Source organism: Phytophthora infestans, genomic scaffold (genome assembly GCF_000142945.1).
Source record: "Phytophthora infestans T30-4 supercont1.201 genomic scaffold, whole genome shotgun sequence".
Lineage (NCBI taxonomy): Eukaryota > Oomycota > Peronosporomycetes > Peronosporales > Peronosporaceae > Phytophthora > Phytophthora infestans.
The window spans coordinates 136,032-147,957 of record NW_003303558.1 but is presented as its reverse complement, the minus strand read 5'-3'; the positions used below and the strand labels follow the sequence as shown (position 1 = coordinate 147,957).

Genomic DNA, 11,926 nt, shown 5'->3' with positions numbered 1-11,926 from the left:
TGGCACAGACACCGCTGTCGCCTGGATGTCCCCCGTGGGTGTCTGCTGACTGTCCGCCGCGGGCTCCTCCTGCTCGTACACGACGCCCAGACCCTCCATACCGATAGATAATGCCGTCAGCCTTTTTTGCGAATGTATGGGCATGACTATCCCCCCAGCAGCCCGCTTCCCTCCAGTCTTCCTATCACAGTAAACACAGCCCATTATTACATTTATAGCCAGCGTGAAGGGGGGCTTGTTGGAAGCGATTAAACCAATCCTGTACGCTGAACAATTACTGAAGTGACCGTTTATATTTGTGTTCCTGCAATAATAGCCAATAGTGTGGCCCACAAACCAGTCAGTCGCACATTCATCGCTGCCATCACTATATTTTTTATCCAAGTTATTTCTAGCAACCGTTACTTCGGTTATTAAATAACACTACCGTCTTACCCCGCATATAAGGCATACATGTATGTGTTCTAAATAAAATACGGGATTCGCTCGACATCTAGCTTAAACCTCAATTTGACCACCTACCTAATTAGAACACATGTGGCTGACACCTACTTAAAACACAAGGCTGTACCAACCAATGAATATTCGTGAGAGCTCCCAACCAACCACCCTTCTAAACAAACTTGTCGGTTTTAATTCTCTAAAAAAATTATTAACACAGCCATGAGTACTGAGCGACGTAGCTATAGGTAAGTACTGTTGACAAGGACAATAAGCTGGTGTCCAAATTCTCGTACACGGTTGAAAATCCTCTGAAAACGCTGTGCTTGGTTCGCTCCGGATCATATTTCGCAGTGAAAGTAGATGGATACATAATATGATACACGTGATTACATGTAATGCAAACAATTCTTATTAAAAGAAAAAAAACAATAATAAAATTCATAATATTACAGTAGCAAGCAAAACCTCCGTATACAGTACAACGCAGCCACAATATCATGTGAACTGCACGCAGGCGGCCCGATCGCGTAGGAGGGTCAAGCAAGCCAGATTCCAGGACCCACAAACTTGATTCTTCAAAGTCAAACAATTTGTTCGTTGTACAACACATAGGCTTTCTAAACGAATATAACACACAAGCAGTGTTGTATTCATTTACAGCACATATGCCTTATATGCGGGGTAAGACGGTAGCCGCTACGTGGCGTTTGATTTATGCCTGTCCGCCCCCGCTACGCTTCGGCGGGATAATTATTCCAAAAAAGAGCCTAAATGCCTAAATCAAGTTTATTAGGGCGTGGTCGTGCCCTCTCCACCTGGAGAATGCCCCACCTGGATAATTCTTCAAGTGATCTGATTGGCCAATTGAACTCCCTCTCGACAAGACAACAGGAGAGGATCTTCTCCACATAAAATAGGTGGAGAGAGCTGGAGAGCTCAGTCAGTGCATCATGGACAGCGATAAGCCCTTCTTCTTCTCTCAGGACTCGTTGCGACCGTAGCCGCCTTGGCTGCTTGCAGTCGTGAAGGTAGTGAGCACCAGCAGAGACGCACAGCCACTGTTCTGCACTTCGAAGCTGTGCTGGAAGATGCAGCCTGTGAAGAATGGTTTCTACGAATCTTCGGTGTTCAAGGGCGTCTTTCCTAGCTATAGCAGAGCAATTGAGGCTGCGGGGTGTCTTGTTCGCAGGTTGCATAGCAAAGCAACATTCCTACGAGAAGAAAATTGCCGCGGCTCTCGATTTCTTTGCATCGCCTGGTGGTTACCGAGAAGTAGCTGCAGCAATGGGCATGAACAAGAGCTACGTAATGGATATCGTAGATGAGGTGTGTCGTGTGCTATATTTATCGGCTTGTGATGCAGTGTCATTTCCTCGGTATCATTAAGGTTGGGAGGATCTCCAAGCAGGTTTCGCAGCACGGCGCGGATACCCTGGTGTTGTTGGTGCAGTCGACGGATCGCTGCTAGCTATCGATCGCCCGGAAGACTACGATGGGTTTTATTGTCGAAAAGGTTATCCTGCTTTAAACATTCAAGCAATAGTGACAGCTACCAGCATGTTCATGAGCGTGGAGATTCGACCAGGTTCATGGTCTGATAGTAAGTCGTGGAAACACAGTATTATTGGGCGACGTGCAACTTCAATAATACCTGCTGGCACTCACTTTATTGGTGACTCTGGTTACGCGCTGCTCCCTCATCTGATGGTTCCATATGCGGAACACAAGGAAGGTGGGGAGCTAAATGCTTTGCAGCGTCGCTACAATTTTCTCCACTCGAGCACACGAATGGCTGTTGAGTGTACATTTGGGCTTTGGAAAGGACGTTTCCGTGTCTTGCAGACTGTGATGGATGAGAAGACCATCGTGAAGACGAAGCGTGTGGTTATGGCAGCTATTGTTCTTCACAATTGGATGCTTGTATTACGGGGCACCACACGAATTATACCTTATGTTGAGAGCACTGGATATGAAGCGAGTGAAATTGACGACCACTACCGCGAGTGCTACCATGCTTCGTAAAATTGGAAAGCAAAAACGTGATGGAATCGCAAGTATAATTTGTTAAACGCAGTTAGTTTTCAGGAGCTGAATTGTTGTTCGGGTTTTGTTGCTCTTGGTTCGCACTCTTCTCACTGACCAGACGAACCAATTGAACAAGCATGTTTGTTTGGGTTTGAGCGCTCTGAGTCAGATCGTGCAACGATTGCAAGATAGCTTGGTTTGAGTCTGCAACAGGCGTTGCGGCAGTTGACCTTGAAGCTGTGAAGGCTTCTGCAATTTCCTTTATGCCGTCGTGGACGGCAAGCATACCCTCTGCTAGTGTCAACGTTTTGTGGCGTTTTTGAGGCCGTGCGGCTCGCCAGCCTTGACGTCGATCGCTTGATGATGCTTCCCTACGGTCATGCTGTTCACTTTCCTCGCCTTCTTCTTGTCCATCGGAATCACAACTGTCATTTCCTGCATTTCAGAAACCTCTGCATCGTTCCCATTATCATATGAGCAGTGATGCCGCCTGTCCGTTGCTAGTCCGGCGTCACTAGAAAAGAATGCCTCGCTTTGCATGCCCGTCATATTTCTCCACACGTCGCACATGGTGTCATAGCAGGGAGGTTCTCGTAATGGGATCTCCGTCCTGTTGCCAGTGTCGCGCTGAGCAACACTATACTCAGTATACTGCTTCTGCATGTATTTAATCTTTGCAAAGTACAACGAGCAATACCAAGTTAGCTTAAGTACACGGAGCTAAGTATAGCTAGTCAGCACATCGACGTGAATTACCTTTGTTTTACACTGCTTCGGGTTTGCCACCAACCCCCCCAGCTTAGATACTTCTGCGGTTAGCATGATCCACGCAGCCTTGAGCTGCGACGAATTTTTTGTGCCTTGAAATCGGTGCTTCATAGTTCGGAAGCGCACTTTTAGAAGCACCTCAGCTGCACGTACAGTCCACGAGAACGGCTCTTCACTAGCCCCTGCTGTAGATTCTGGCAGCTGCACGTGTCGATTGTATCGACGGGTTTCGCACTACACTACCATCCACACTTGAGATACGGTTATGCTGTTCCAAAGGACTCCACGAGTAGCTAGGCTCGAGATTGCCTGAGGGCTGAGTCGGCGCTATCTGCGTAGTCAACGGCAGGCTGCTGGGTGTCCACAAAACGCCCGTGGATTCATTTAACGCTGATGATGTCTGCCGAACCGGAGATAGCGTGGCAGGAGTCTCACTGAGCGGCTCATGCTGTTGCAGCGATCGCTGCAGGACAGGAGGGCCAGGACGACGACGACTCATGCTGGTGCTCGGCAAATTCGAAACTGAACACAGATGAGATTTGATTGGCTGGTCTAGGATTCAAATGAGCGGTCCTCCATCTAGAGGTGGAGAACAACGCGACCTCACCTGGAGACATTATCCATCTCCAGCTCCAGGTGGAGAGGGCACGCAACCACGCCCTTAATTTCATAAATCTGGGTATAATTTAGATTACCAGGCACGAAATAAATATAAGCAACCCGTGCAATTACTTATACAAAAGACTGAGCCCCCAGCATCAAGTAAACCCGATTCAAAATATTTTTTCTAATAGTCCTAATACAATTGTTAGCTATCGCTACAGTATTCTGCGTGAATAGCAAACGGATCATGAACGTATAAACTACCACAAAGAATAATACCACCCTATCAGCACGACACGGAGGAGATGTGCAAAGGTATTGAGCTAAGAATGAATCCACCAGAGGTACTAAGAAAAAATCCAGTACATTTCAACATTTGAAATTAGCGCGTTTTTGGCGATCTTTTTCGTCTTGCATATGTATGCACATGTAGTTTAACGGACCTTCACATTTAAACTTATGTCACGGTACACAGCTAGAAGGAATACTCGCCATTCTCTCGGACTGCGTTCGGAAGATCTGCTTGCTGCAGAAGCTGCAAGCCACGTCCAAGCAACTGTGCCCTCCGGTCCAATCGGCGGCGTTCCAAGCTTAGAGTGGAACGCCGGGCCGTCGACAGAGGTGGGAATTTGCGTTGGACCTCTACGTGGGAGCGATTTACAGAAAGGTAAGGAGCTTAGTGCTCAGCTGGGAGCTTTAGGTAGAAGCTCAGTCGTGATTTCCCTTCTTACAAGAGAAGTGCTCAAGAATACAGCAACAACTTTACATTTACGTGATAAACCTAAGTTCCTACGTCGACCTGCTAGATACACGACCTCGACCTAAGGAGGATTACCGCAAATTTTGGTGGAGAAGCAGGGTATCTTCACGCCGAAGAATCGTAGGAGCGTAAACGCGGAGTGAGCCGCCCCTTTGGCAACGGAACGCTAAAGAGGGAGGAAAAAGGAAGTGGGAACGCCATGAGCGCCAAAGGTTGGTCCGGTGAGGGACACGGCGGTGAGACAAGGGAAGAAGGTGGGGGATGGTCGTCTCTGCTTCTGCCAGAGTCACTGCTCCAAGCCGAGACCTACGAGGAGGACAAGCGAGCGTCTGGTACCGCCGGAGGTGGCGAGCGAGAAGAGGCCCGCGTCAGAGGGAGTGGAGCCGTTCCTGTGGTCATCGGGACACCTTGGTCTGCCGAGTCGGAAGAACGAAACAACGCTAAGAGAGACAAGCTGCTGGGGATAATAAAGAAGGTCCTGTCTGAACCCGAGACGCGCGAGGAGCAGGAGCGGCTGGATGTCATCTTGGAGCAGCTGGCTCGGAGGCCAGGACAGAGTGAGAAGCTGAGAGCACTCATGTCGTGAACGCCCGGAGAAGTGGCGTTCTCCTTCGACCCGTCACGCCCCTCGCTGACACCCCTCAGGGATGCTGGAAGTGCCAGGGAGGCAACCGCCCCGACGAACGCGAGCACGGAAGCAAGACTCACAAGGGGAAGGACGACCCCGGAAACGACTACGTACCGGTCGAGACGACCTGATGACCGAGCGGGTATGCCCGCTCGATCGGTGAGTACGCCTGCGAGGTCGATGTCTACGCCAGCCCGATCAGGAGGAACGCTTGCCCGGTCAGTGGCGACGCCGGCCCGATCAACGACTGCCTCGGTGAGGTCCATGACCACACCCGCGAAGTCAGCATCGACACCTGCCAAATCAGTGTCGACCCCGGCTCGCTCGATAGCAGCGTCCGTCCGGTCTGGAACGCCTTCCAATGACCCAAGGTTGCAAGCGCTGATGGAAGAGTCGGTCGAGCGAATACTCCGGAAACTGACGTTGTCTTGTGAGTCTAGTGCGGGAACGCCACGCTCACGGACGACGGGACTAGATCACGCTACACTCCTGGGTCGGCCAGACTGGAGCGTACGGGGTTGGAACGACCTTCGAGCACGCATCGAATCGAGGACCCGAGACCTCCGATCCCTCGAGCCCCGACACCTGCAAAGACTTCGATGTCGGTGGGGATGCCTCTGGGACCGGTTCTGTAACGGGGTACGTAGCCCTAAGTGTACCCTGGCTACATGAAGCGTGACACTTCACAATTCAGGAGTATGACACGTCATACTCCGGGATATTTGGTACAAGGTACCAAGGTCGTTCAAAGCCAACCATTGGTTAAATGACATTGCATTTCTATAGGTAACTAATAGTTTGTATTAAACCCAAACTTAACCTACCTATAAATATACTCACTTTACAATCTACCTTATTTAGGTCACTTCGCTCTCTTTAATTAAAGAGGGGACCAGTGAACTGCCGTTCACTGAGAGTTTGTATACTCTCGGAAGATAACTTCCTCTAGCGCAAGGTGCTGTGTGACCCCGTCACACTTGGTAGCACTAGTAGTCAATCCACGCCACCGCGGGTAGACTACCTGAACTTCTCCGAAATTCGTTGCCATGGATAGGAACGACTTCTCCCATTTGAACGACTCTCAGTTCGAGTCGGTTCGGAAGATGGCAGGCATCTTCGGGATGGAGGCCCTGCAGAGCCTGGTGGTGTCAACACCGGCTGAGCAGCTCGAGCGCGTCAATGCATTTGACGCGTACGAGCAGGACCTCATCGCGCATGTGCGGGAGAACCTGCAGGCTCCGGCGGCGGAAGCAAATCCGCCTCACCCGCAGCCAATACGGCTGAAGGTTAAGCCGTATGAAGGGAAGGAAGGCGAGAACCTTCACTTCTGGGTCCGAGAAGTAGAGCTCGCGATGGACGCGGCTCTGATCTCGACCGAGCAACTGCGTGTTGCTTTTGCACTCTCCAACCTTAGCGGCCGTGCTAAGAGTTGGGTGTACACACGGGAAGCAACATCCCCTGGATGTTTCACATTTTGGGCTCAGCTGTGCGAACAGCTCTGAGCCGCGTTCCTCCCGGCGAACTACGAGTACCGCCAGCGTTCGCGCTTCCTCGCTTGTAAACAAGGAAGGCGCGAGCTGCACGAGTATGTGCAAGAGATACGGGAGCTCACGGCGTCCCTAGTGGGAAACCCACTCAGCGAACACATCAAGATGACTGTATTTATGGACGGCCTTCGAGTGAGCCCCTCACGCACTCAGCTGTTCCGGGTGCAGTCAAGCACCCTTGAAGAGGCGATTCAAGTGGCTCTTCAAGAAGAGTACAGCCATCGCCAGGCGCGTACGCCGGTCTCAGCGTGGCCTGGGAGTTCCTTGTCGGCTCCCGGTCGAACAAGCCCCAACGGACCAGTTCCCATGGAACTCAGGTCCGCCGAACAGCGTGACATCCGCTGCTTCGGCTGTGGGAAGATGGGCCACTTCAAGCGTGGCAGTCCCGCGGAAAGACTCCGCAGACGGTCCTTCCCCAAGCCCGTTCTCAAGGGTCGCTGGCAGGAGCCAGGATCCAGGGGAGCGCCGGGAACCAGTAGGGGCGGGGCGCCCTACTGGGGAAGAACTAAGTCTTCGTGATGGGAGCGCGGGTGGCGCGTACCACGGGAACTTAGCCCCTGAGAGTTTTTGCACTCTCGAATCGGCGAAGAGCAGCGGCGGATTGCTCGTAGTACACGGATGCGTGCGGGGATACGATCATCCCTTTAGAATCTTGATCGATTCTGGGGCGTCGAAGAATTTCGCACGCCGCCAGACTTTTGCTCGTAACAGCAACAAGTTGTCCGATGCTTTGAGAGAAAGCAAGGGCAACGGGACGGTGTCAGTGCGACTGGCCGACGGGAAGGTCGTCACTGTCCCCAACGTCCAAGTGGATCTGGCTGTCAAGTTTGAAGACTTTGACAGCCTCGAACAGTTCACTGTTCTCGATATGGATCCATATGATATGATCCTGGGCATGCCCTGGCTTGAGAAGCACGAGCCCTGGATCGACTGGCGAGGCAAGGCAATCGGTGCCAGCCGCCCTGCGCAGTCCGACAGAGCATTGGTGAGTCATGTTCCCACCTCTGTCAGGACCCGGGGCGCCCGCGAGGGCTGCCAGGGTACCAAAGCATCCGGCAGATGCTTGGGAGTCGTCGAAGTATATGACGACTCCGAGGATGTTTTGATGATGGCCGCGCCCAGAAGAGGCGCCGGCCAAGAGGGTAACGTAGGTCCACAGGCGGGTAACTTAGTTCAGCAGACAGCTGCAGCTGTCATGAACACGGAGAACAGCGTGTTCAGAGTGGGTAAAAGAGCTCCACTCACGGTCGCCCAGACCATAACTGAAGAGGAAGACGTCGGATACGCTTCCTGTGTGGGTAACACAGTGCCACACGCGGTCGCCCAGACCTTAACTGAAGAGGAAGGCGTTGAACACGCTGCCTGTGTGGGTAACACAGTGCCACACGCGGTCGCCCAGACCTTAACTGAAGAGGAAGGCGTTGAACACGCTTCCTGTGTGGGTACAACAGTACCACACGAGGCCACGAGTGCCTCGGATGTCGTAGCGACGACATCCCTAGACGTGGGCAGCAAAGCTCCCCGTCACAGACGCCGTCGGCAAAGACGCCGCCGCCGCCTCAAGTCGGATCCGAACTTCGTTCCGATCGACGTCGCTTCAAGCGACTCGGAGTCCAGGGCCCGGGCTCCTCCGACAAGGCCGGTGGAAGAGTGATATCACATCTTCGATGGCGAGACAGGTTTACTCGTCAAGGCATCTGGTGTCCACTTGGAACCGTTGCCAGAGGTTGCAGAGATACTGCACCTCGAGGAAATGACGGCTGAGTCTTTCCTGACCAACCTCAAGGCTGGGGAGATTGCTGAGATGGTACTCATGAGACCTGAGACCACTCAGGAGGAGCTGAACTCCTCCTCTGTCTTGGACGAGAACGTCCTGGAAGACATGAACAAGCAGCGTCAGACGCGCTTGGGTTCTGAGATTTTCAAGAACCATAAGGATCCGATGTATCCTTCGGTGACGGAGTACGCGGACGTGGTGAACAAACACCCACCGACCCAACTCCCACCGGATCGAGGCGTACGGCACAAGGTATTGTGTCACGAGGTAATGACCTCTCCCGCGCGAACAGTGCGAGGTCATTGATGCCTTCTTCGCCGCGAAAGTGAAGGCAGGCATGGTGCGGGAGTCGAAATCCCCGCACTCGACGCCGACTTTCTGCGTTCGTAAGCCGAACGGAAAGTGGCGTCTGGTTCACGCTTATAACAAGCTGAACGACGCAACGGTGCCGGCCCAAACACCAATCCCACGAAAGATTGTGTTGTTGAACAACATGGCCGGGAGCGTACTGTACAGTGCGCTGGATTTTTTTTAGACGGATACTACCAAATCCTGATGCGAGAGAGCGACATCCCGCTCAGCGCGGTAAGCACTCCAAGCGGCATGCTTTGGGAGTGGATCGTCATGCCGCAGAGCTTGTCTAACGCCCCGGCGACGTTCAACGCCTGGTGACGCAATTGTTCCGCCCTTTGCGTACCTTCGTACAGACGTACTTCGACGACATATTCGTCCATAGCCGTGCCGAGGGAGGCAAGACGGCCATGGAGGTGCATCTAGAGCACCTCCGTCGAGTGTTGGACGTAATGCGAGCGAACAAGCTCTACGCCAACATCGACAAGTGCGTTTTCGCGTCACCAGAGATCAAAGTTCTCGATTGCTTCGTAAGCAACGTGGGCGTTCGGGCTGACCCAGACAAGGTCAAGGCCATAGCAGCATGGCCGACGCCCCGATCCCAGAAGGATCTTCGAAAGTGGTTGGGCTTGGCCAACTACCTTCACAAGTACAGCGCAGGGTACGCGGGCTTTGCTAAGTCTTTGTCGAGTCTCCTTCAGAAGGACGTCGACTGGCGCTGGGAACAAGAGCACCAGGATGCTTTTGACAGCATCAAGGCCAGTCTACAAGAGGCCCCTGTCCCGGCCGTGCCGGACGAGACGAAGCCGTTTAGCGTCGTCTGCGATGCCTCCGATTACGCCATCGGGTGTGCATTGCTGCAGGCCGACACGGCTGGACACGAACGAGTCATCTCGTTCCAGTCCAGGCAGCTCAAAGCCGCCGAGCGGAACTACCCTGTCCATGACAAGGAGCTCCTGGCAATGAAATATGCCCTTGTGAAGTTCCGTGTTCACCTTCTGGGCTCTACGCCCTTTGTGATCTACACAGACCACGCGTCCTTGAGGACGGCGACTAACTCGCCTCACCTCTCCCAAAGGATGGCGAGGTGGCTGTCCTTCTTCGCGGAATACAACTTCCGCGTCGAATACAAGCTGGGCAAGCTCAACGTGCTTGCGGACGCTCTCTCTCGGCGTCCTGACTATGAGTTGGCCCACATCACGCGGGTGACAACGGATCTATATGATCGAATACGCATGGCGTATCGGGACGATGAGGCTGTCGCGCCTATCGTCAAGTTCCTTAAGGCCGGAACGAGCGCGAAGTCCGACTGGCTCTCGTCGCGACAGCGCTCACGGCTCCACCGATATGAGTTGAAGGAGGGCCTCCTCTATTATCGGGTGGAGCCCACTGATCCTCCACGGGTGGTCGTACCCAACGACGAGGATCTGAAGTTTGATATCCTCGCGGAGGCGCATGACGCGCCCTCCAGCGGCCACTTGGGCCGCGAGAAGACCTTTCTGTCGGTCTCTCAGTCCTTCTGGTGGACCCACATGTACAAGTGGGTCGCCCGGTACGTCAAGACATGTGAAACATGTCAGCGGGTCAAACCCACAGAGCACTCTTCGGCTCCACTACAGAGCCTGCCCGTACCGGCTGACTGTTGAAAGTCGATGAGTCTTGACTTCATCTTTGGGCTTCCCGCCGACGGACACGGCAACACCGGAATTTTGGTGCTCGTGTGTCGGCTGAGCAAGATGGTGCATCTTGCCCCAGTTCCCGTCACTGTTACGGGCGAACAAACCGCAAGGTTGTTCGTCGATGGCGTGTTCTGCTATCACGGTCTCCCAGAGACGATTGTCTCGGACCGAGACCCACGGTTCACTGCTGCGTTTTGACAAACGCTGTTCCCTTTACTGGGAACTCGTCTGCAGATGTTCACTGCGGACCATCCGCAGACAGACGGCCAAACCGAGCGCGTCAATCGAGTGCTCGAGGACACTCTGCGCAGTGTGTGCGCGGCAGCACCACGTACGTGGTCGACGCAGCTTCCAGTTGTTGAGTTTGCGCTCAACAACGCGGTGCACGCGTCCGCGGGGTTCACGCCGTTCTACTTGAACGGCTTCCGCCACCCCAGAGTGCCTCTCACTCTTCGAGGAGACACAGACTCCTCTATTCTAAGTGGGGGAGAAGCTCGAAAAGCCCTTTCCTCCCAGGTCTCGGATGTGAGACCAGTATCGCTGCGGGAACAGATGGAATCCTTTATGGATACCAAGCTGAACATTGTCAGCAGGGTCCGCGATGCCATGGCAGCGGCCCAAGATAAACAAAAGGAGTACTCAGACAAACAAGGACGAGGAAACTTAAGTATATTTGAGGTTGGGGACTTAGTGTTGCTAGACACGAGGAACCTACCTCTTGACACTGTCATCTCTGTCGGCAGCAGCAAACTGAAGCACCGCTTCATCGGACCTTTTGCAGTCCTGGCCAGACATGGTGCGTCGTACGCCATCGACCTTCCAAAGTCAATGACGACGCACCCGACGTTCTATGTCGGACGTCTTAAGCGGTACTTTGACCCGCAGGGGGCTGCTGACTCGCAGACCCCCCTTGACCCAGCTCCTCGAAGCGAGGGCCGGTCACAGTCGTCGACGAGGGCGCCGGAGTAGGCACCCAAGCCTCGGTCGGAACGGCAAGGCTGCGGTCAAGACCATACGCCGGAGGGGCTCCATAAGAACGGACCCCGGCGCCATACGCCGAGTACGCTGAGTACGCCGGGTACGCACCATACGCGTACATCTGGGAGTGTGCCGCAGGCAGCTCCGGACGTGGCAACAAAGCCTCGATCCGTCGGATCATGCGAAAGACCTCGTCCAGATCGGACGAAGAGGCCCGGCGATCCACCCGCAGATGCAGGCTCGCGAACTCACGCTACAACAGGTCCAGGCGGCCCGCAAGACGAGCGAGCTCGCCCTGATTCCCGGCCTGGGCGGCAGCATTACCGCCAGTCCCAAGGCCAAGTGCGATCTCAAGCACGAGGACAC

The 11,926-nt window shown here is 53.7% G+C and overlaps 1 protein-coding gene across 1 annotated transcript; it reads left to right on the top strand.

The window, feature by feature from the left end:
- Nucleotides 1–1,479: 1,479 nt before the first annotated feature.
- Nucleotides 1,480–1,912, top strand: PITG_20931 (uncharacterized protein; the record flags this gene model as incomplete). The annotated part of the gene is made up of 2 exons (XM_002895304.1): nt 1,480–1,770; nt 1,808–1,912. The coding sequence occupies 2 exons, from the start codon at nt 1,729–1,731 to the stop codon at nt 1,910–1,912; spliced, it is 147 nt and encodes a 48-aa protein (XP_002895350.1).
- Between the last annotated feature and the right edge of the window lie 10,014 nt (nt 1,913–11,926).